The following is a 26,088-nucleotide window of genomic DNA, read 5'->3' on the forward strand; positions in this document are numbered from 1 at the left end:
ACCAATGCTTAATATTTTTAGACTTATATTCATACTAGAATAATGGGTAATATTATCATTGTGCAATAAACTGACATTTTTTGATTACTAATGAAGTTGAGTATCTTTTCATGTTTGTCATTTGTGTTTCCTTTTCTGGTAAATTCTGTAAATACCTTTCAGTCATTTTTTTCCTTTTTTTGGCTAAGAAATTGATTTTTAAGAGTTTATTATATTACTTTGTATTGTTATCCTTTACCAGTAACCTATTTAGCATATACCTTCTCCCAATTTGTGGCTTTTAGTTTTTGTTTTATAGAATATTTTGATGAACATACATTTTTTATTTGAATCTAGTTGAATTGATCAATTATTTCCTTTATGATATTGTTTTGCTCAATAAGTCCTTTCCTTTTCTGAGATTATATTTTCTTTTAAAATTTAAAATTCTGCCTTTCACAGTTAAGTCTTTAATTCATTTGGAGTAGGTTTTTGTGTACAATGTGAGGTAGATATTTAATTTTATTTCTTTTTCCCAAGTAGATAACCATGAAGAACTGTGAAGAGTCTGATAGTTTATCCTACTTGCAAACTAAGAAGCTAGCCTGCCAGTCTATGGATGCTGGCAGAACACAAGACCCCCAGGCCAGCACAGCGAGCAGCAAGCTGCTGTTGGTTCCCTTGCCACATTCTCAGAGACCCTACGAGAAGAGGGCTGCCTCGCACTTGTGTTGCACTGGGTTGCATTGTAGGAGAGGAACACTGAGCTAAGGGACCCTGAATCTTTTATAATGAGCAATGAGCCAGTCTGATCTTTGCCCAAGAGGGACACGGTATCTTTGTTACAGAACAGTGAACAAACCTACTCTTTGCTCTGGAGGGAGAGCTTGTTTGTCCTGTCCCAGGCTGCTTGCTACCTAAAGAGTCTTGAAAACAGCTGGGAGTAGAGGCAGTCTGTGTTTCGGCTCATAAGATGTTCAGAAACAGAAGACGCTCAGACTTTGTTGACCTTATTTGGCGAGATCTATGTTGCTTCCTCCCGACAAGATGTGTGTTTGTGCTGCCAACTACTGGGCTCTAGCAAGCTCTTTAATTTTTTTTAAAAAAATATGTAATATCTATGGAGCATGTAAGATAGAATTCTAGACTTTAGGGAACCAAATCCATGGGTTAAAACTTTCAGGAGTGACTATTCCTCTTTTTCTTTACTTTTTCCCCCCTCCATCTAGAGCCAGTGTGGAGTTAAGAATTCTTGATACCTTTCTTTTGTTGCTAGCATGAATATTTTTCCTGGGCCACCCTTGTCTGAGGTTATGGCTCTCTTCAAGTGTCCAGGTTTAGGGTGGGATTCTCAAATTTAGCTCATCCAGTTCCAATGGCCCAAGGCTGCCTCCCATTCCCGACTCTGTATGGGAATGCCTTCAGGCACTCCCAGTGTTTGCATTTGCTTACACTTCACACACAGTTTCCAGTTTACTCTTCTTTTTCTTTTTTACGCCCATTGGGATTTCTCTGGTTTTGCTGCAAGCTAAGCCGCCTATTAAAAAAACAAGCTCACTGTAATTATCCAAGACGTAGTAGTATTGTATAAGGAAGGCTTTTTGGAATATCTAGTTCATACGGCTACAAGCAGAAGCCAAGAGTGATCTTTTAAAAATGTAAAATAATTTGCATGGCTCTTCTCTTAAGGCTCTCAAATGGCTTTTTCTCACACTTAAAAAATGTACCAACCATCTTGGCCTCCAAAGCGCAGAGCTGTTCACATCACCTGCCTCTGTGTCTGGCTGCCCCTCAAGTGTGATCTTTCTCCTGCGTGAGAGCCTTTACACTGGTGCTCGTGTGTGGCATGTTCTTCCCCACTTCTTCACCTGGCTGGCTCATTCTTCTCATGCTCATTTAAGTGCCACCTTTTCATAGCAGCTTTCCGTGATTAGCCTTCCATTATCACCATTTTAATTCTGTCCAAGGTACCTAGTGCGTATTAGCTGACACCTTCCCGTTCATTGTCTCTTTTCCTACTAGAACCCAAGGCCTTGTTTAGGTTCAAGGGACCTTGCTTATCTGGTTTACCACTGTCTTCTCAGGGTTTAGAACAGTCCCTGGCACACAGTAGGGACTCAATACTTGTTTGTTGAGTGACTAGAACTGAACATGGATTACTTAGTCTCTTTAGATAGGAACTAGGTTCTCCAGTGCCCGCTACTTCCTATTATGTCCCCAACCCAGCCTGCTTCGCTTTGTTGTTATTTACCAACCTGGCCCCATAGGCATTTAAATTTTTAATCCCTGATCATAAATGTCACTCTAATTATCGTCAGCATTTTGAGAGCAGAGGCTGTGTCTTATGTGTTTTTTTTTTCCTTCTTCTTTTCTGGCTTCAATGCCTTGCATATGGTAGGAGGGGAAGGAATGAACAGTCATTGAATATCTCCTACCTGTCAAGCACAACACCACCACTATAATTTATATCCTCAAAACACCACTATGGGGCCAGGTATTATTATTTATGTCCATTTTATAGACAAGGACACTGAGATTTAGAGTTGTTCAGAGTCGTATAGTAAATGAAAGATCTGGCATTGGAACCCACCCAACAACACATACTCAGGATGAACTGTTGACAAAGCGTTGCTCATGTCTGAGGAACAGGTGACTGCTTTCAATGTGCAAAGTAAAGATCGAGCAATTAATTCAATATTTCAGGTCAAGCTTTACTTGGATAGCCTGACTTTTTACTTACCAATTTTATTCCAATGAGTATATGAAGATTTAGCTTGAGGCATGTCTGTCTATATTTGGTTAGAAGAGGCTTTGGAGATGCTAATCATGTCTTCTAAGGGTCCTCTATATCTAATAAATGTCTGTTGGTAGCACATATTATGGAATCTGACAAGATTTTTTGAAGACACCTATTTCAGTCAATTCATCACCTATGGGTGACCACTTTGTAAGTTATATAAACGTCTAATCAGGGGATTGTACACCTGAAACAAATATAATATTGTAATTAAAAAGAAAAATAAGAAATAAATGAAAAATTCAGTAAAAAAATCATCACCTGACCCTGGGTTACTGGACAAAGACAGACACTGAATGCACTGAATGTGTGCCATGCAGCCAAGCAATGTTTAAAATAACAAAATCTTATTTTTATTTTTTTTTACAGAAATTCAGGTATTCCAACAAATTTCTTTACATTTCCTGGACCTTAAAAAATTACACACAACTTTTGGACGCAATACAATGGAACAGAATGAGAAAGGGAGTCACTTTATTTTTAAAAAAAAGATAAAAACATACTTCTTATACGTAACATTTAGTGATTTACACGTGTATTACCTATGTACAAATGGTACATCATCACTGACTGATTTTCAGAGCACTGTGGTATGTATGCTAAATTACACTTAGGTTTTATGGGAAAAAAAGTTTAACAAAACATTTGCATGTGGATAGAAAACACTTTCAATTTTTTAAACACCACTATTAGTGATGAGAAACTCCCAATGGAATCTGTAATTTACATGGGTTAGAGAGAGCCAATACCTTTTACTTTATTGCAGATAAAGTAGAGAGGTACTTCCCTTTAAATAAAAGATAAATTCTTGAAAAGTTGTGTGTAATTAAGTTTATTAAGTAGGGTGTTTTGAATGCACCGGGAGAGCTAATAGCTAAAACAAAAGTAACTCCCAGAATGGCTACTTTCCAGATAAAAAGTAGTCCCTAAATTTAGTTCTTTAGAAAACCCATATCTTTGTGAATTGGGTTTCACTGATTTGAGCATACTTGTAACATACTCTTAGCCATTTGAAACATAATCTTGTTTATGGTGAAAAGATGGCGACTGCCAGAAATATTTGTCAAAAATACGGGTGTGGCCCTAATAGAGAGAAGAGAAATCAATTGTGATTTGTATCACTTCTTGTATTATCCTCCACCGCTGCTCCAGTGACATATATGCCAATTTTATCTTAATTTTGAGTCTAAAAATGAAGGCATGTTTTCTGCTCAGGTACAGAATATGGTTTGGCTTACACTGATTATCCCTGCATGGTCATTTTAGCTTGCGATCTTTCTCAAGCAATTGACTACTTCATTATTAAATATTTTTTCTGTTGTTGCATTTGGCAGGCTACATGGTGAGGGTGCTGGTGGGGGAGACCTGGGAGGGAAAGATTGTTGAAGACAACTGATCAGTTGTAACTACCTTCAGGTGCCAACCAACTGAAAAAATTGAGTATTTTTGAAACCAACGTTAGTAAACAAAAAGGCAATTTACTCCTACCCAGTTTCTTTGATCTGTATAAGTATATATTCATTTATTTCTAAGGCTATTAAATTATTATTTATTTAGTACCACTTACTATCATTTAGAAATAGGTTTAATGGAATGATTTGTTTGTTTTTAAAACAAAAATGAGTGTGTCAGTAAGGGAAAGAAAGGAGATGGACTTCTCATGACATGTGTGGGAAAGAAATAGGGAAAAAAAGGAGGAGATATTTCATATGCCTATTTAGAAAGTATGTTAAATTCTTATGGATATACTAGGAAGAATTAGAAAAAGTATTTATCTGATAGCAGCCTCTATATTATATGTGAGCATCGAAGGTGAAAATGAGCTTTCTACATTTTTCAGAGTTCCTTGATGCTGTTTCCTGAAAGGTGGGAAATTTACTATGTTTCTCGGGAACCTGTGATGTGGATGTACTTCCTGTAATATACAGCTTGATGGAGTCATAGTATACGTCAGAAACACTTTCTCAGTAATAACTCGTACAGACATTAAACTGAACACAGACTCGGTAAAAACTCTGAAGCTTTACATCTCTTAACTGATTGTTCCTAATTACACAGTGGAATAAATGAACAGCAGAGATGGGGAAGCCAAAGGTCATGGCCCCTATGAAGATATTCAGAGGCATTTTCTAAGACGCTTCCTCAATAAATGATGCTTGATTAGTCTCCTGACTACTGAGATAGAAATACTTTAGGATTGACTGCCTTTTTATATATAATGTTAAAAGATTAAAGCTTTTTGTTTTCAGTTTGATTAAAAAAGGACAGTTTACAAACCTCAGTACATATATATTTAACATGTTAATTCTAGCATGTTTATATTCCTCTTTCTTGAAATATTTCCTGAATATGATTTCTTATGAATGTAATTTCTGGTGAATGTATCTGATCTTATACAATGATAGTTTCCTATGAGCTGGTGTTTAATCCATAATCACATCTCCTTTTAGAAAATCACTACCATCTCTGATCTGATTTGACAAAGTGGGTGTTTCATTCTTGTTCATATCCATCTCCATATCCAATCTCTCCCCAGTGTCTTCTTTCTTGATGTTGATGTACAAAAGCTGTTATTCGATTTGTTTAGCTTGTGCTCATTCTAGAGAATATTGGCTTAGCAGAACTGCAGGTGGGTGATGGGGAAGAGAAAGAGAAAAGAAAAAGAGCGTCATTTTTTTAGCAAGATTTTTGTGCATATTTATCACAGAAAAACCACACTAACAAATGGTTCAAATGCATTTGTCATCAAAGAAGACTGAAGAGGTTTCTGTTCATTAAACAAACAGCATCGTGTTCTAGCAAGCACCTCCCTCTTCCTCCCATAGCCCAGACACGTGTATTCCCTACATCTGCGTGAAGATTACAGGCTGCTTTGAAAAAGCAAGGAAGAATGAGAAATGATCCCAAGCATCACCGATTTATTTATTTATTTATTTATTGCCTGACATAAAAAAATGTCTCATTTGAGTGTTTTCCTTTTTCCTCCAAGTTTCATTTATTTATCATACAATCAACATTATAACGTTGAGGAAAGAAATGATTATAAAGATAAATCATTCACAATCCAGTCACATTGAGATACCAACGATTTTACTTCCATTCCTTATCTAAGTGTGCACTTACTTTATATAGTTGGCATCATGGTATAGATGACACTGTTAACATATTTAAAACAATTTTCTACATTTCCACTCTCTGCATCATCAGCATCAATTTTTTAATGGCTGCATAATATTCCATTCCATTCTCATTTCTTTTCATTGCATGTTCAACCTTCCATTCTCACTATTTCACCATTGTCAGATATGTAGATTGTTTCATTTTTTAAAAATTATTGTCAATAATGAATATCTTTGCATATAAAGTTCTATTTTTTGTTCTTTTACATTCTTTCAATTTTTAAATTTTTAATCCTCAGATGAGGGTATATTGTTAAATTTTATTTTAGAGAGGGAGGAACGGAGAGATAGATACATAGATACATAGATAGACAGATAGGTAGAAACATTGATTAATTGCTTCCCATAAGTGCCCCGACTGGGATTGAACCCTCAGCCTGGGTATGTGCCCTGACCAGAATTGAACCTACCACCTTTTGGCATTGGGGATGATACTCCAACCAACTGGGACAAAGGGAAATGGGACCTTGGAAATTCAGGGTTTGATTCCAAAGAAATAAAGCTTTCTATAATACCTCATTCTCCCATGTGATTCTCAGAAAATCCCTTTTCTTGTGACATTGCAAGAAGACCACTTCCTATCACATGATCTCACTCATTTATGGAATATAATGAACAACATAAACTGATAAACAAAAACAGATCCAGAGACAGAGAAGCATCGATCAGACCATCAAACCTCAGAGGGAAGGTAGGGGAGGGTGGGGATAAGGGGGAGAGATCAACCAAAGGACTTATATGCAAGCATATAGGCCTAACCCAGTGGTTCTCAACCTTCCTAATGCCGTGACCCTTTAATACAGTTCCTCATGTTGTGCTGACCCCCAACCATAAAATTATTTTCATTGCTACTTCATAATTGTAATTTTGCTACTGTTATGAATCATAACGTAAATATCTCATATGCAGGATGTATTTTCATTGTTACAAATTGAACATTAATTAAAGCATAGTGATTAACCACAAAAACAATCTGTAATTATATATGTGTTTTCCGATGGTCTTAGGCGACCCCTGTGAAAGGGTTGTTCGACCTCCAAAGGGGTCGCGACCCCCAGGTTGAGAACCGCTGGCCTAACCAATGGACACAGACAACAGGGGGGTTGAGGGCATGAGTGGGGGGTATGGGGGGTAATGTGGGGATAAGGACACATATGTAATAACTTAATCAATAAAAAAAAAAAAGAAGACCACTTCCACCACCAACAGGTGAGGACAAAGAGGGCTCCCCACTGATAACACTACCAGTCTCAATGCGGTTTCTTCTTTAAATCCCTAGTTGTAGGGCTTCTATTCAGTTAGATTTCAGGTGATTCTGAGTGATTGTTGTTCTGTAGTTTAGTTGTAATTTTGATGTGGTTGTGGGAGGATGCAAGTACCGAGTTTACCTACACTGCCATCTTGACTGGATATCCTCAACCTTTCCTTCTTCTTATTTTCTTTTTAATATTTTTATTGATTTCAGAGAGCAAGGAAGAGGGAGAGAGAGAAACATCAATAATGAGAGAGAATTATTGATAGGCTGCCTCTTGCACGCTCCTGGGGATCGAGCCCGCAACCTGGGCATGTGACCTTGACCGGAATTAAGCCTGGGACCCTTTAGTCCGCAGGCCAATGCTCTATCCATAGCGCCAAACCAGCTAGGACAACCCTTCCTTCTTAAAGCTCTCTTCATTGTTCAATTGTTAACATTGGGACTATACTGCCCACACATCATGTCAGTCTTGGGCAGGAAGTTGAGGAGTGAATGGAAAAATAAGAGAGTGAAGTCAGTGAACCAGGCCTGGATTGGGTGAGGTCAGTGAGGCTCCAGGGTACAAGATTTAAGAAGGTGCTCACTGTCAGGGTTGTGCAAATGTAGGGTGAGTGCCTTCTTAGAAATATCAGGGGGAACACTTTGTTTAGGTACCTCATTGGCCTCATCCTGGTCCCAGTCCTGCTGGTGCACACAGGCTGCTCATCATAAAGCCTCCTAGGGATGTTTGATTGAGTTTGAGTTACTTAGACACTGCTACCACTGTGGTTTTTTTGTTTCCTAGTGCATGACACCACTATGCAATAGGAGCGCCAAGGTATGCGAGAATTCTGCAGACCAAGGCTGGCTAAAAATAACCAGCATATTTGTTCCAGCAGTGATCAGAACACAAACACTCCCCACACAATCTCAGGAAAACCACTTTGCTGTGGGGAGTAAAATTAGAATGCCGCTACAATTACTTAAATGGCATGCACAATGAGGAATTCTCCACCTGAAGCTGTGGTTCTCAACCTTCTGGCCCTTTAAATACAGTTCCTCATGTTGTGACCCAACCATAAAATTATTTTCGTTGCTACTTCATAGCTGTAATGTTGCTACTGTTATGAATCGTAATGTAAATATCTGATATGCAGGATGGTCTTAGGCGACCCCTGTGAAAGGGTCGTTCGACCGCCAAAAGGGTCGCGACCCACAGGTTGAGAACCGCTGAAGGCTTGGAAAAGACTGGCCCTTTAAGTGAAACCAGTAGGTGAAAGAGGACAAAAGGCAGGGTTTTCCTCTGCGGACATTGCCATTACTCCTCCAGTCTAATGACTATGAGACACAAAGGCAGTTTGAGAGTCTAGTGGGAGCATTAGTGTGGTTACACTGTGATCTTCACTTTGTAAAACATTCTGCTCCCCTACCCCCGCCCCCCCCCCCCCACAAAAAAAAATTTAGCTTAACATTTCCCGTGCACCATGGATATTGCATCATTCAGGGAAGGCAATTTAAAAGATGTCATATTCTTCCATGTTTGTACAGAGCAGGACAGAATAAAAAGTCATTTGGTGATGCTTTAGATCTTTGTTCAATCAGGTTTGTCCTTGTAACACGTCATGGGCTCTGACTAGCCTATGTTCCAATTCCATGGGGATCTTTGCAAATCCTTTTGAAGCTGTCATTTGAACCACTGTGCATGAGAGCAGCATTTATAATGGCCACCTTGTCTTGACTATGTAAATGGTTTGTTGTTGAATTTTCTATGTGTTCGCAGACTCTGAAAGGTCTCCTGGGTCAGCTTCTGCTGGTTGTTTCTATCTGACCTATTCAGTTAGGGCCTGGAGTCCCCAAGGTCATGATAGCTTGGGGAGGCAGGTATGGTCTCAGTGGAAAAAGTATTTGGTGGGAATATCAGACTTTTGGCAGAATGGCTTACAAGATCTTTGTTGTGGAAGTAAATAAGTCAGAGAAAGACAAATACCACATGATTTCACTTATTTGTGTAATCTAAAGAATAATATAAATGAACAAACAAAACAGAAACAGACTCATAGATACAGAGAACAGACTGATAGTTGCCATTGGGGAGAGGGATTGGGAGACTGGGCGAAAAAGGTGAAGAAATTGAGAAGTACATATTAGTATGCACAAAACAGCCACGGGTACAGCATAGAAAATGTGGTCAATAATATTGTATTAACTCTGTATGGTGTCAGGTGGGTACTGGCAATATTGAGGGCAACGCTTTGTGAAGTATATGATCTTTTATGCTGTACACCTGAAACCAACACAAAATAATACTGAATGTAAACTAATTGGAAAAAAAATTTAAAAATGAGTATAGGAAGAATTCCAGGCCGTTTTTCCCCTCATTGGCTGTGTAGGCTTAGTCATTTTATCCTATTCTCTTGTTTCAGACTGCACTCACCTCTCACAGGGCCTTCTGACACCCTTTATCTCTGGGAGATTGAACAGTGCCTTGGCAATAATATCCCACCATCTACATCCTCAGGTGCTTTAGACATGATGTGTCCTGCAGTGGGCGTGGCAGGTTAAAGATGGCTGCATGATTCTTTTCCATTCTTCCCATTGACAAGTAGGGTCTATGTTCCCTACCTGGGTGCTAAGCGTATATATAGGCAGTTTATTTTTTATTGTGGTAAAAATCACATAAAGTAAGATTTACCATCTTAACCATTTAAAAAAAATATACATTTGTATTGATTTCAGAGGGGAAGGGAGATGGAGAGACAGAAACATCAATGATGAGAGAGAGTCATTGATTGGCTGCCTCCTGCATGCCACCATTGGGGATTGAGCCCGCAACTCGGGCATGTGCCCTGACCTGGAATTGAACCGAGAGACCTCCTGGTTCATAGGTCGAGGCTCTTTCTGTTTGATTTGTTGTTTAGGGGGCTCAACCACGGAGCAACGTTGGCTAAGCTGATCTTTACCATTTTTAAGTGTTCAGTTCAGTAGTGGTAAGTATATGTACATTGTTGTGGAGCTGATCTCTAGAACTTTTCCATCTTGCAAGTGTGAAACTCTACAGCCACTAAACAACACTCCTCCTTCTCCGCTCCCTCATCCCTTAGTACCCCCCCCCATTTTGCTTTCTCTTTCTATGAATTTGATGACTTTAGATAGCTCCTATATGTGGAATCATACAGTGTCTTTTTGTGACTGGCATATTTCACTTAGCATATAACATACTCAAAGTTCATTCATGTAGCATGTAACAAGATTCTTTTCTTTTCAGACTGAATAATATTCTATTGAATGGCTATAACATTATATTTATCCAGTCATCTATCAATGGACACTTGGGTTGCTTCTACCTCTTAGCTGTTGTGAGTAGTGCTGTTATGAACATAGGTGTGCAAATATCTCTTTGAGACCCTGCTTTCATTCTTTGGGATAGATATCCAGAAGTGGAATTGCTGGATCATATAGTAGTTTCATTTTTAATTTTTTTGAGGAAAATGTCCATAATGTTTTCTATTGCACCATTTTTATACTAACACTAGCAGTGCACAAGGGTTCAGATTTCTTCACATCTCTCCACCACTTGTTATTTTCTGTTTGTTTTTTTTCTTATTGCTTATTTGGAATACACACTTCAAATAACTCTCCAGGGTTTTGTAGGCACCAAGGATGACATCCAAGTGCTGGAAATACAATTTAATTTGAGAAAAGCCTTTGGCTGGAAAAAGAAGGTAAGGTGCCAACAGACTTAACCCTGGGGGAAGATTGTTGTTTTATGGATGTGGTCATACATCAGTCAAATCATGGGCCCAGTAAGGACATTTCTGGAAAGCTTAGAAATCAGTTGTGGTCCTAGTTCCCCATAAACCTATTTTCTGGGATTTTAAGGTTTCTCTGTGATGATGATAATAGCAACATTAATGCCTCAATTAAGAAATTGAATAAAGAAATTTCATACAGCCACTTAAAATGAATGTGGATCTGTATAAAGTGAGTGGCATCCATGACATAGTAAATGAAAAAAGCAGGTTATTAAATAGCATGTAGAGTGTGATCCCATTGTTAAAAATGAAATATATTCATATGTACATAGAAAAAACATGGATGGATCTACTTCATAATATGCAATTGAACTCTGAATAACAGATTTAGAATGTCACTTTCTGTATTACTTGATTGATTTTTTCCCTCTTCTTTCCCAGTGAAATGAGCATGCATTAGTTTAATAATTAGAAGAAATGTGCTATCATCATTTTGAAAAATTAAGTGCCTTGGAAAGAAAATGAAATTAAACATTCTACCATCGTCAACATCTTCATGGATTTGTGTTTGTATCTCTGCGATTGTGATTAGGAGATAGTCTTCAGACTGAGCACGCCAAAGGGATATCCCTGTGGGTATTTCTAAGCATACCTTTTGCCACCTGCATAGACACTCAATGCATTCCTTAATACATCACACCATGCACTTTAGTTGAACGAATAAACACTGAAAAGTGAGACTGACAAGCAAAATATTGCAAAAGATGAACAGTTTCATAAGGACTGGAAGAAGTCATAACAATGAAAAACAATAACTTCCAATTTCTTCTTCTTAGATTTGGATTAACTTGTGTTCAAGGTGATTCAATGGATCCTAGAATCAAGGCAGAGCAGGGCAGGGGCTAAGTCACTGTGAGCAAAGTCCCCAAAAGGTGTTTCCCATTAGCTTGTCTACACCATCTCTCTCCTCTTCACCATTGTTGCCTTTGGTGGCTGTCACAGATAGGAGGGCTGAACGATGCTTCCCCAGAGCACACACCATTGCTTTCTTGTCCGTTGCTTGTTCACGGTAATAGGACATTCCTCCACAGATACGGAACAGATTACTGGTTCTTAGACAGGTTTCCCAACCTCCAACCTGGCTTTGATGATTTTAACCATGATTCAGGGGAATTGCTCTTGGTCCATACAAGACAATGCCAATTCAGGGACCATTCCAAATTTAGCAATTGGATGTCACTCATATGAGAGGAAAGTTGGGATGCAAGAAGGCAAGGCACCCAGATTAGCAGGAAGGCTGAACAGATTTGTCCTGACAGCTGCAATAGGTGCCTCAGTAGCCATGTGACAAATAGGAATGATCTAGCATTGGATATTAAAAGAAAATTAAACAAACATTCAGTGATCACCTCCTCTGGTCCTCAGCAGGCAGGGTGTGAGGCAAACAGGGGCACTGCTGGTGACCTTCTGGGCACCACAGCCCATCTGTTCTCATCCCCCAGCAGCAACCCCATAGGCCTTCTTGGGAGCCACATTCAACCTGGATGTCAGGTAAACAAACAGACTACAGAACAAAACACAAAGGCGGTCCGGTCCTCAACCTAAACCTGGTTGGCTGCTGAAGGTGTTTTGGCAGAGCCTGGCTTCCTGGTTGTTCCTTCTGGAGCCTCTGGCCTGAATTCCTTTCCTTCCTGCTAGCAGCTTATTCCAGCTCTGGCACAAGGTTTTACCAGGCAAGTGTTTAGATCCCACGGAGGAGGAGGGACTGACTGTTCATTCTAAAGGGACAAACACAGTCAATTTAGGGGCTTAATTTCAGCCCCTACATGTGAACATCAAGCCAGGAGCTTGGAGCAGGGCCTTTGGACAATTTTTTCCTTGAGATCCATAGGGAGCTGAAATGGGGGGAAGAGAGGGATGGAGAACAAATTCAAAAGATGAGCAGGTCTAACGGCCTGGTGACTACTTAGCCCAGTGGTCGGCAAACCGCGGCTTGCGAGCCACATGAGGCTCTTTGGCCCCTTGAGTGTGGCTCTTCCATAAAATAGAACGTGCGGGCGCACACGGACAGTGCGATCGAAACTTCGTGGCCCATGTGCAGAAGTCGGTTTTCGGAAAGGAGATAGACGAAACAAGTATGCAAGACGAGTGTGGATGGGAGAGTTGGAAGGGGTCGACCTCAGCGAACGTACCTGAATCAGATTGAGGACATTTTTAGGAAAGGCCAGCTTAGGAGTACCCTAATTAAGTGAATAACAATGTACCTACCTATATAGTTTAAGCTTAAAAAATTTGGCTCTCAAAAGAAATTTCAATCGTTGTACTGTTGATATTTGGCTCTGTTGACTAATGAGTTTGCTGACCACTGGTCTAGACGAGTCTCAACAGGGCTGACTGGGCACTTCAAGTCTCTGCCACGTATCTGTTCCATGCCAGTAGCTACCTCAGGAATGTCCTCATGGAGATGACAGAAGCACAAGAGTGAGCAAGGCCTCTCGAGTTGTAGACTTAGAAGCAGCATACTTGCACTTCTGCTTCATTCTATTACCCAAAGCCAGGCACATGGTCAAGTCCAGAGACAGAGGCAGAGGACACTTCAAAGTTAAATGGCCAAGGGGGTGGATGCAGAGAGGGTAAAAGATCATTCAACCCATCAGCAAGACCTATCAATTCTACCTTAGAAATACTTTCCACACCTGTCCAATACTCCTTCTATCTTATTGCTCCCACCACTTCAGTTCACCATGATCTCTCTTACCTATCACCACCTGACTGCTCTGTCCAAATCTTTCTTGTCCATTCCTTCTCAGACCACTCTCAATGCAGCAACGAGAATAAACTTAAAAAGAAAACCTGCTCTGACCACTCATTTAATTAAGTCTGCCAAATGGTTTCCTATTTGGCAGGATACAGGTGAAAATCCTGACTAAGGCCTGACTTGTTTTCAGTTTTCAACTGAGGGGTTATTTTAAAGCAAATAGGTGAACCTGGTGAAAGGGAGAAAGAGAGTGAAGAGGGAGCGTGGGAAAGAGAGGCTTTGTAATGACTTCCATGTGAGGACAGCCTGGGACCCCTGTCTCCAACCTCATCTCCTTCCATCCTTTCTTTCACATTATGGTTGAAACACATCATAATTCCCCAACTTGTACATTATTTCAAGCTTCTGGGGTCTTACTTGGACTGCTCTGTGTCCAAGTAGAGAAGTAGAGTTCTTTGTCCCTCCATTTGGTACGGCTTAAGACCCTCTACCTTACGCCCTAAAAAAAAAAGAGAGGAGAAGAGCGCAGATTGGTTTGGCTCAGTGGATAGAGCGTTGGCCTGAGGGGCAGGCTTTTTGGACAGGAGGAGAGAGGGGCAATATACTGATAAGACATCTCCCTAGGTCACCTGCTGCGATGGTCTCCTGAAGAACTAACAAACTACAACCTCCCTGATGTCTGCTCAATTTCAGCCTCCATGACCCCTTCCTCCCTTGTCACCTAGCAATAACAGCCATTGTCCTTTAAAAGAGCAGGCCTCAGTTTATTTCTTGCCCTTGTATTGATTAGCAATGCACCAGCCCTTTCCCTTCAGGGAAAGTATAAATAAACTTTCTCTCTGCATCTATCCCTTTGTTGGGAGCACAGGTCCTCAGACGCCAGGTATTAGACGAAGAGATGGGAAGTTGTAGGCATATAAAGGAGAGACTAGTGTAGACCAAGTAACCATTGCTACTACAGGAGCCATCAGGCAAAGTAGCCCCACAAAAGTAGCCCCATAAAGGCAGCCGCGCAAAGTGGCCCAGCCCACCTAGCTGGTCAGTGGTAACTTATATACACGCTCAAACAGAAGAGGCCTCCTGCCAATTCGAGATGCTCGTGCTATATTAACATAAACAGGTGACATCCTCGCCTGCAGGCAAGCATATGGCGAGTTTGCCTTGATCATCTGGCGTACTCTGATTAGGGTTCCCACACTCTTCTTTTAGTTAAGAATTACTTCACAGCCTGCATCACGCGCCAAAAAACAAAACAAAACCCCAACAAGGAGAAAGGTCAACAATGGTAGGGCAAGTCCTGAACCATGTAAGGTGTTTTGATTTTTTTTTTTTTTTTTAATGCAGTGGGACGCCATTGAAGAGGAGGGAGGTGATGTGAATTATGTAATAAAAGGTTCAGCTATGGCTGTATAGGGCACTGAGATTGTGGGAGTAAGAGTGGAAGCAGCGGGTACCATTAGGAGACAATGAAGGCGTCTGGATGAGAGGTGATATGTCTCATACAAGGCTGGTAGTACTGGAGGTGGTGAATGGCAGTGAGATTCAAATGTGTTCTTAAGTCAGAGCCAGCAGGATTCGGTGACCGGTTGGATGAAAGAGAGAGAGAGAGAGAGGGTGGGGAGAGAGACTCGTGGATGCCTCTGAAGTTTGTGATCCATTTGGGTGAGTCCAGTACTACTTCACTGGGGGAGAAACATATTATTTTGGAGGAAAATCAGTTTAGGTTTGTACATGTTAAAGTTTGAGCTGTCTGTTAGACGTCTAGGCCCTGGGGATGAGATAGCGAAGGCAGTTAGACATAAATAAGGGTCTTCAGTGCAAGGGAGAGGTTGGAGCTGGAGAGGCATATTGAGTCATCAGTTGTACAGCTGGTATTGAAAACTGTGCAATCAACTCTGGCTGCTTTGGCTTAGTGAATAAACCGTCCGCCTGCGGACTGAAGGGCCCCGGTTTGAATCCGGTCAAGGGCACAAGCCCAGGTTTCGGGCTTGATCCCCAGTGGGGGGCGTGCAGGAGACGGACAATCAATGATTCTTTCATCATTGATGTTTCTATCTCTCCCTACCTCTCCCTTCCTCTGTGAAATCAATAAAAATATATTAAAAACAAACAAACAACTAAAACTGTGCGATCAGAAGAATTCCCTGAGGGCTGTAAAAGGGGAGGGGAAAGCCCAAGCACGGGCCTGTGCCACACTTAGTCTCAGCAGAGGGAGCAGTGGTCTGCCTGGCAGCAGCAAAGAGGAGTGAAGGGGCGACTCTCGCATATGCATATTAAAAAATCAAACAGCACAGCAAATAAAATAGAAGCCGCCATTGTGACGGTCTTTGGGATAGAGTGGAAGGAGAGCAGCTGGGCCATTTTCCCATTAGTCCATTCTGTATCTGGACAAGCTAGGAGCACCAAATGTTATGGGGGTGGGGGTATTTGAGAGGCTTCTCCTTCCTTCCCCTATTCTCTGCCCCCCCACCCCCCCTATTACTCCTTTGTTAACCTTTCCTAAATTTCCTATTCTTCCTCCTTTGCCTTCTACTTCTCTCCTTCCCTCCTCTTCCCTAGTCAGCAGCCTTTGGCTAAATTTTAGTTGGTTGTGGTAGGAGAAATGGTCTGCTAAGTCACACACTCTTCCTTTGATGGGTATATAAAGGCTTCCCCTGAGGCACTGGTCACAGGGAAGGTCGTGTTTTTCTTTTAAACATCCATCCCACACATTTCACTAATTGGAAATTCATTAAGGTTTGCAAAGTGTCAGAATGTAAATTCTCCTAAAAGGGGAGTTTATTTGTTCTTCACAGTTCAGTGTGAATTGCTTTAACCAGATAATCAGCTAATTTCCCTCCTATCAGCTGATTGAAATCAATTTCTCTCTCCATTATATTCCTTCTCCATTCAAAACAAAACAAAAAACAACTCACTAAAACTCGGCAGAGATTCTCAAGCTTTATCATGCATAAATTCATGTAGGAAACTCATTAAAATGCAGATCCCTAGGTTCCATTCCCAGAACTTCCAACTTCATAAGTCCAGACGGTTCTGATGCAGGCGGCTTGTGAACCACACCGGGGAAATACTGGGACACAGAGGGCTGGCCAGAACTTGGGCAGTCACAGGGTATTTCTGTGGAGAACATGCCTGGCGCACGGTCAGAAGAAAGGCCTTTGACCTGACAGCAATGAAGGAGGCCTCAGTGTTCCTGAGAAAGGAGAGAGGAAGGGGGAAGAGATTGCAGAGTAGAAGGGAATGGAAGGACGCTAATGCCTTCTCTGTGCTGCTGTTAGCACCTGAACCCACACAACCGCTTCCAGGGTCGTGCTGTGCTGTGAAACCTAGCACCAGACATTATCTCATTTAATTCTTTTTAAAAATACATTTTTATTGATTTCAGAGAGAGGAAGGGGGAGGGAAAGAGATAAGAGAGAATCTTTGATCAGCTGCCTCCTGCACGCCCACCGGGGATCTAGCCCGCAACCTGGGCATGTGCCCTGACCTGGAATCCAATGGTGACCTCCTCGTTCATAGGTTGACACTCAACCACTGAGCCACGCTGGCCGGGCTCATTTAATTCTTACCACCTGCCTCTGATGGAAGCAATTTATTATAATCCCTGTTTTCTGATTAAAGCGGGAGTGCCAGATCCAGAACCCTTGTCTGGGTGACTCCAAATCCACGTGCTTAAACCACTGTGTTGCATTGTTGAATAGAAGCTCAGAGGTGGCACAGGCTGATTTAGTGCCCCCTGGTGGCTGCTAACCTGGTGCGCTTGAGAAACCACAGGGAGAACAATGGAAGAACCGTCAGCTTCTGATGACAGATACACTCAAATAATTCTTAAAACACCGCGCCTCTTCCCGGATAAAACACGCAAGTCCTTTACTCCCAGTACCTATCTCCAGGGAACGCGCGTTGGAGCTGTGCCCCTCATCTTCTGCCTCAGTGACACATGACACACCAATTTCCAAAGTACAAACCACAGCTTTTAAACCTGTTAGATCACGGCTGCAACCACCTTCCCTCCAATCATTTAAGCTCAGAGAACAGGCTTCATTTTCAGTAATCAGCAAGGAAAAGCTCCCTGATTCTTTACTCCACTAGGTCTGCTTCTATTTTTAACAGCCTGTCTGCCAAATCACTAGCGGGCTAAAAATAGACTTACTTGTAATACAATTCATCATGCACTCAGCTGCCAGGAGGAAGCTCAATCTAAGCTTCACCCAAGATGAAATACCTTTGAGAAAACACAGTATCTAATGTCACCATGTATTAATATCTTTTTTTTAGAGTCCTGGAAATGAACCCTTTGCTACAGACCTGGGGAATGAGAGAACTTGAGTCGGAAGGTTGCGAAAAGAGGTTTCCGGAAAACTATCTTGCCATAGTTTTAGCCACGGTTATAAAATGCATAAGGAGCTCTTTTCCCTAATTTCAAACTCCTGTGGTCCCTCTTTGCTTTTCAATCTTAATTCTCTGCTTCACCTTGATTTAGGTGAACTGGGTCATCTTGTAAAATTGGAGTTGCCAGATTTAGCAAGTAAAAATATAGGATGCCTAGTTAAAGCTGTGATAAACACTGAATGGTTTATTCGTGTAAGTATGTCCCCAATGGTCTGCCTAGGATTTTCCTGGTTTTACCACTGAGAGTTGTGTGTTCAGGAACGCCTCCAGTCCCTGGAAATGAAGGCAGTTAGTTACTCTAAACACAACATAAACCATACCCCCATCTTGAAGATTTATGATGCAATAACCTATGGGAGAGAAACATTTAAATAAAATAATAGTATTCTTGAGATGTAATTTGCTTACTATAAAATAGTGTAAAATTCATGGATTTTTAGCATATTAATAGAGTTGTGCTACAGAATATTTTCATCACCATAAAAACCCAGACTTCTCTATTCTCCCCTCCTGGAAATACTAATTTACATTCTGTCTCTCTGGATTTGCCTACTCATGACATTTCATATAAATGAAGCCTTGCAAGATGTGGCCCTTTGTGACTAGCGTCTTTTAGTTGGCACAATGTTTTCAAGGTTCATCCTTGTTGTAGCATGAATCAGCGCTTCATTCCTTTTTATTGCCACTGTATGGGTATACCACATTTTTAAAATTCATTCTTTAGCTGATAGTTATTTGAGTTGTTTCCATCCTTTGGCTATTATGAATAATGCTGCTCTAAACATTTTTTGTGTAAGTTTTTGTGTGGAGATACATTTTCATTTCTCTTGAGTATATATATCTAGGAGTAGAATTGCTGGATTATATGGTAACTCTATCTTTTTGAGAGAGAAATATTGATGTGAGAGACACATCAATTGGTTGCCTCCCACATGCACCCTGACTGGGACGCAGGGATCTAACCTGTAACCCAGGCAGGTGCCATTGACCGGGACCATGACCCTTTGATGCTCGGACCGATGCCCTAACCACTGAGCAACAGTGGCCAGGGCAAAAATGATTATTTACATTTTTTTGGAGATGACATTTCTGACTTTCAGAAATTAATGTAAATTCAGGAAACAAGATCCCATATGAACTCTGGATAGCTGATCAGCTTTACCTATGGTGCTTTGTCTTTAAACTGTGTGACAGACAGTACAGTATTTCAGACACATATGCAAGACTGTTTCCTGAACATTAAAATGTATGAAAGAAGCAGAAATAATTTTTCTAATAAAAAACAACTTTTTTGCCTATTTTTAAATTGGGTCACTTGGCTTTTTATTGTTGAGTTTTAAGAGTTCTTTATATATTTTGGAAATAAGTCCCTTATCAGGTATATAATTTGCAAATATTTTTCCCATTCTGTGGATTGTCTAAGAAAGCTCTTTTGAATCCAGTGTTCCCCAAATGTTAAAACAAATGATTATAGAGAGAATGGGAAGGGGAAAGTTTTGTAAATACAGAGGGTATTCCTCTATCTCTAGCCTTTGGTGCCTGTGGGACACACAGTGATGACTGGTAAATATTTGAAATAAAGATCGACCGAAACACCAGTCAGAAAGAATGTATGCACCCCTATGTTCACACCAACACAATTTACAATAGCTAAGATCCGGAAACCCACGTGCCCAGCAGTAGATGAGTGGGTAGAAAAGCTGTGGTACATTTACACCATGGAATACTAGGCAGCAGTAAAAAAAAGATCTCTTACCCTTTGAGACAGCATGGAGGGACCCGGAGAGTATCAAGCTAAGTGAAATAAGCCAGTCAGAGAAAGACAAGTATCACATGATTTCACTCATATGTGGAATCTAATGAACAAAATAAACTGATGAATGGAGTGGATCCAGAGCCATGGAGCCATGGAATAGAGTGCAGAATCTCGGAGGGAAGGTGAGGGAGGGAGGGTGAGTGGGTGGGAGGTAATCAACCAAACACCTTGTATGCATATAAGCATAACCCATAGATGCAGACAGCCGGGAGGTGAGGGCCTGGGGCAGGGTATGGGAGTGGGCTGGAGGGGATCAATGGAGGAAAAAAGTATTACATTTACATATGTAATACTTTCAACATTAAAGATTAGAAGAAAAAGATTGAATCAGTAGCTGACTAAACTGGGGATCCTCCTGTCTCTCTTTATTGTGGGTATGGAGTTTGATGTTTTTATTTATCATGTAATTTAAAGAATTCTTAAAGGCTTTCTGAGGTCTGAAAAAAAATCTCCATCTGCTACTTACAGGCAACATTTCCATCACCATTAACCATGCATAAGGCTTTGAAGGTCTAGGTTAAATGAGCTATATTATCTGGGATCATCTGAGGGCTATTATCAGTCAGGTGATATTTTACCATGAGTCAATTCCCCCAGATGGGTTCTCATGACTTGCCAGGACTCAGGAAGAGTCAATTTGGAAGGACTCAGGCCAGGGAATGCAGAGCTGGCTTAGGTCTGGTGGGCTGGAGGGAGGGCAACCCACAGTGTGATGATCTGGGGGTGTACTTGCAGGAGGCACTGACAAGGGAGTCAAAGAAAGGACCATGGAAGAGCATCAGAGACAAATTTTGACTGCACAGTTGTGCCTGGGCCTGCCCTGTATATGGGTAATGAGCACTTCACCTTATAAACAGATGAGAATTCATGTAAAATTATTCTCTGCAAGAACCATTAAACTACAGGGTTTTAATGTGGGATTAGGGGCAATGAATGGCCCTGAATGAACATGTTTATACCGTGACTCTGAGAGTCTCTTGAAACCCAACTCATTTGAACTTAAGAAAGAATTACCTTAGCATAAAAATGCTTCCTTTTAGGCACTAAAATGTTATCAGCAGAAAGACACTCTTAAGTTGTTTTTTTTTATTATATATTTTTATTGATTTCAGAGAGGAAGGGAGAGGGAGAGAGAGATAGAAACATCAATGATGAGAGAATCATTGCTGGGCTGCCTCCTGCATGCCTCCTACGGTGGATCGAGCCCACACCCTGGGCATGTGCCCTGACTGGGAATTGACCGTGACCACCTGGTTCATTGGTTGATACTCAACCACTGAGCCATACCAGCTGGGCAGCAGGCAGACACCCTTGAAAAATTTCTCCCATCTCTTTTTATATAAGTCAAATATTAATTAAAGCAAATAAATTAGATTGCAATTATGTGCAATTGTGAATTGCAGTACTAAGAGGAAATGCTCTTCAGTACAGTTAATTGGCATCAATTGTGATTTGTCCAAATTAATTTAGTAATATCCAGAGTGAGGTTAATATTTTGAATATTCTAATAATAAAGAGAATTAGAGCAATGAGATTAGAGCAGCTGCCAGCTACATCTGGATGGCATTGCTATGGGGTCCTATCACATTTCCTGGCTCACCTCCTGCTCCTCAACATCAGTGTTCACATTAGTGAGGGAAGACCCCGGGCCAGTTTCCATTAGGAATCTCCAAATTCTGGCTGAACTGCTCACCCTTCCTCCTCCCCTCCCATTGTCCCCACAAAAGCACTTAGATTTTACATTCTGAGGACAACCAGGACTAGGTTTGTAAAATGGGTATAACTAAGCATTTTGCCAGGGGCCTTGCATCCCATTCTGAGATCTGCTCTGTGAAGGCAAACAGTGTGCAAAGGCCCTTGGCTGTTAGTATCTGAAATCCCTTTGGAAATATACAGAAAAGTAAGTAAAATGTACGTGTGAGAGTGTATGAGCACATTCATATATTGTTAAAAATCAGGATTTAAAAAATTGACATATGGTTTCATTTTTTTTTTCTTAGTAGGGTTGTCTGCCACTGTTTTTCTTTTAAAATAATCTTAATAACAACATATTTGACACATTCCTTTGAGGAAGATGAGTTGAAAACCAAAAAATGTGACTGATAATTACACACCCACACACTTTATCTTCTTTTGAAAAGGTTAAGCAACCCACTGCTTCAACCTGCGCCGGCTAACAAAGGGGTCAAAACCCCCTGGTCAACTATTTGGGGCCGATCGGGCTGACACTCCGTCAAGTGCTGTTATCTGCTCCAGTTCCACATTGAACTGGAGACCTGGGACCTTTCAGGACAGATACATCCACTCTGTCTGCGGAGTGCCTGCCTCTTCCTCACTGAGGTGAGGAAAAGACGTCACAGTTGAGACCCTTTCTTCTCTTTGGGACGTGCTTGAGGATGCTATGCCTTGTTCACACAGGTAGACTTTGGGTTCTCCAGACACCCAGATCCTACGCTGCAGTTTGTTTGGATCTGCCTCGGCTGGGCATCTGGAGGAAGTCAGAGTCCACGAGAAAACTGCCCGGAGTATCTTTCCTCAATACATAAGCTGAAAGCTGAAAGCTCCACGGAGTCTGTTTCTTGGACCTGTGACAGCACCGGCAATAACATCAGCTTTACCACGGATCTGCCCTTGCCACGCGTGACACAGGCGCTGTGCCAAGAGCCTCCTATTGTTTTCACTGTGAGACAGGTATCACTATTCTCATTTTTACAAGCGCACGTGGGCTCGGAGAGCACAGGTAACTTGCTTGTGGTCACAAGGTTGGTAAGTGTCAGAGGTGGGATTTGCACTTGACACCAAACTCCATGCTCTTAGCTACTGGCCTATGTTGCTTCTTGGTATTCAGTGCTGTCTCCTGCACTGATCGTTTACACAGAGGGGGTTCCACAAACATTTGTTACTAAGTGAAGAAGATGAATAACAGCTAACAGTTATATGGTGCTAACTTTGTGCCAGGCAGTGATCTAGGTACTTTATGAACATATACATCCAAGAGGTAGGCACTATTATTATCCCCATTTTATGGATGGAGAAGGGGCAGTGTGGAGAGGATGTATAACCTGTCCAAGGCCCTAGAGTTATCAGCTGGTGGACCTGGGATTTTTACCAGAGGCAGTTTGGCAGCTCCAGAGTCTGTGATCTTGAACACTGCCCACACGACCTCTCTTGAATGAACATAAGCACATTCGAAGAGTGATGGTGAGACTTGTTTTTTTAAACTCATTTTAGAGAGAGAGGAAGGGAGAGAAACGTCGATGTGAATGACACATTGATTGGTGCTTCCCTACAATGGGTCCTGCAACCCAGGCAGTGCCCTGACCAGGAATCAGTGCACGCCCAACCAACTGAGCCACACTGGCCAGTTGTTTTGTTTGTACAGGATTCTGTTGGTCCCAGGGTGGTTATCCTGGGTGAGGAAACTATTCTTGGAAGCTTTCCTGACCCCTGCAGGCCTGCTCAACCACTTCTTCCTCTGTGTTCCAGGAGCAGCCATTACTTCACCATTGCTTTTCTTGTCTATCTCTCCTTGGCATGTAGTAGGTGATTCAATACATGCTAGGTGAATAATTAGCTAAATGACACCCCACCTACCACTTCTTGACTGGGCAAGAAATCAGCTGAGAGGGAAAAAGGGAAGTTGAGAAATGATTTTGGAGGTGAGAAGGAGAATGATAAAGGTTGGGAAGAAAGATGAAGACGGGACTGTGGGATAAAGAATCAGGCTCAAACTAAGCATAACCCTAAGTTAAAAAAAAAGGAGATATTTTTCCCGCCCAAGAAATTAATATGTCTGCATCAGGGTGATACCTGCTCAGCAAAATATGAGAGTCTTCCTCTGCAGGGATGCTTGCCTATCATGAATGACTCATCCCAATTTTATGGAGTTCGGTGCCTGATTCTCCCAGGGATGAAATGGAGTGAGGAACATGGCAGAAGGAGGAGAAAATGGGCTTTTTAATCAGAGAGAAATGGTTTTAAATCCTGACCCAGCCAGTGGCTCACTCTGTGAGTAGTCTGTGCTGTCACCTCGCCAATGAGGACAATGAATCCTACCCTTAGCGTTGTGGTAGAACTAAATGATGGTAATCGAAGGAAAGTGCCAGACATGCAGTAAGCATTCAGTAAATGTCAGTTGCCTTGCTGGCTGTACTCTGCCATCCTGACCACAAGCCACCCTCAGGCAACTCAGGACTTTTGCCTAGCAGATCCCAACAGAAGAGGGGCTAATATAAGACCCTAAACACCAGCACTTGTATTTCAGATAGCCTTTGATGTCACTGAAACAAACAGAGGTTTTAACTTTGTTGTTTTATTCGCTCTTTAAAAATGGAGGCAGGAGAGTCCATTCTGTTCAGCCAGAATGAAATTCAATACACCCATAAGAAGAAATCGAAATGTTTCCAACCAGAAGATCAACCTCTACCCATCATTTCTGCATTGTTCACTTTATAGGATTTTGAGATGAGAGATAAGTCAAATGGAGGTCAAGGAAAACAACACAAAATATAATCTGGAATCAAAAACCCAGAACCGTTTCTATCATTAATTTCTTTTTGGGGTGGGGATGGTGGGTGGGGGGTGGGGATCGGTCAGGGATCTAATTAGAAAAAACCCACTAAGCCAGATATGCAGGGCACCTAACAAAGCATCGCTCCAGCTCTGTGTAATTGGGCTACACTGTCTACATCTGAGAGAGCATATGGTCGCTGACAGACACCCAATTTCTCAGCTACACAACATCTTCCCACACATGTTCTCCTGGGCCTGGGCACTCCACGCAGCTGGGCTCTTGTCCCAGCTCTGATCCAGGCCAGGGGTGTGTGTGTGCATGTGCGTGTGCGTGTGCGTGTGCGTGTGTGTGTGTGTGTGTGTGTGTGTGACAGGTTTACCACTTTGACTCTCCTGTAATGAGTTTTATCTATCTGGTTGTTGTGAGGGCCAATGAGAGACATGGATAAAGCTCCTTGAAAAGCTGGCCCCAGGGGGTGGCGGGTCCACATCTGTTCCGTTTTGGGCTCTGGGCAGTTGTATCCGGTACCCAGTCAGGGACATGGGACTCAGGCAAGACCAGCAGTTCCTACACGGGCAGCCAGGGAGCCATGACCTCCAAATCACAGAGGCCAAAGCATCAAGCCTTCCACTGTCTTGAGTGCCCGTGAGCCCTGCATGAGTCAGGGAAAGCTGGGATCAAATGCAGCTCTATCAATGTGTGACCGTAGCCAATTGCTTATCATCTCAGAACCACATTGTCTAATATGAGAAATAAAATGCAGATTATCACCTACCTGAAAGGCAAACAGGGAAGACAGAGGTTGTGTTTTAACTTGCCTGGCACCTGGAGGTGGCAATAGGTGGTAGTTCCTACATTAGTTCCTTTCAAGTCCACCCCTGAAGTCCATCATCTCATTTCATCTGCATTAAGGTTCAGGGATAGGGGATTCTAACCAGTACTGGTCTGTAACTCTCACAAAAGGTGAGGGGCAGGTTCTTCTGGCTGGCAGACTGTATGGCATTTTGGGGAAGTTGTATTTGAGGTTTAAGCTCGAAGGAGTGAAACTGGGAGAGTGTTTTCTACCCCAGTTGCCAACCTTTAACTCCTTGATAGGTGAAAACAAATCACTGGAAGACGACAGGGGAGGCAGTGCTTAGTCACATGCCTGACTGAGTTCTATCCAGCTGCCTGTCAGGAACTGGCGGCACCATGAATGCAAGTCACAATGCTGTCAAGATCGATTGTCAGCCCAGCCCTTTTGCCTGCTGATCTAGTCCTCAAAGTCCAAGAATTCCCTTTCCGCAGTCAGCAGCGTCTGACCCTAGCACTCACTGCGGGCCTTGATGGAGAGAACAACCTCCAGGTACCTGCCAATCCAAAGCCTGCCTGACAGACATGCTACTCAGGGAGATGGTCTCAAAGGGAAGGACTCTCTCCTCTTCCCTCAGGTCCACCTGTGACACCGTTAGAACACCAGGAACTTTATGCCTGGACCATTATCTTAACTCCTCCTAGAATGACCTTCATGGAGAGGTACTCCAATGTTATGCCCGCATTTCAAGAAACAACCATGGAAAACTCTCATTTTTATTAGTTATAAAACTGTTATCAAGGACACTGTCCATTATGTCATTCAGTGTCTTACATACAAGGGAGCTTCCTCCACAAGAAACCTATTATAGAGTG

At 41.8% G+C, this 26,088-nt stretch overlaps 1 protein-coding gene across 3 annotated transcripts in view; it reads right to left on the minus strand.

The window, feature by feature from the left end:
• Positions 1 to 3,133: 3,133 nt before the first annotated feature.
• LHFPL3 (LHFPL tetraspan subfamily member 3) overlaps positions 3,134 to 26,088 on the minus strand; it is a 466,692-nt gene continuing 443,737 nt past the window's right edge. For 2 of the 3 annotated variants that reach the window (XM_036327590.1, XM_036327589.1), the window contains exon 4: positions 3,134 to 5,399. Coding sequence is in view for 1 of the 3 variants with exons in the window: in XM_036327588.1 (XP_036183481.1) it covers positions 5,371 to 5,399 (29 nt within the window). In the remaining 2 variants the exon portion in view is untranslated. The remainder of the gene's footprint in view (positions 5,400 to 26,088) is intronic. The other variant, XM_036327588.1, reaches the window with a different exon arrangement.

The sequence above is a fragment of the Myotis myotis genome, unplaced genomic scaffold (genome assembly GCF_014108235.1).
Source record: "Myotis myotis isolate mMyoMyo1 unplaced genomic scaffold, mMyoMyo1.p scaffold_m19_p_11, whole genome shotgun sequence".
Classification (NCBI taxonomy): domain Eukaryota; kingdom Metazoa; phylum Chordata; class Mammalia; order Chiroptera; family Vespertilionidae; genus Myotis; species Myotis myotis.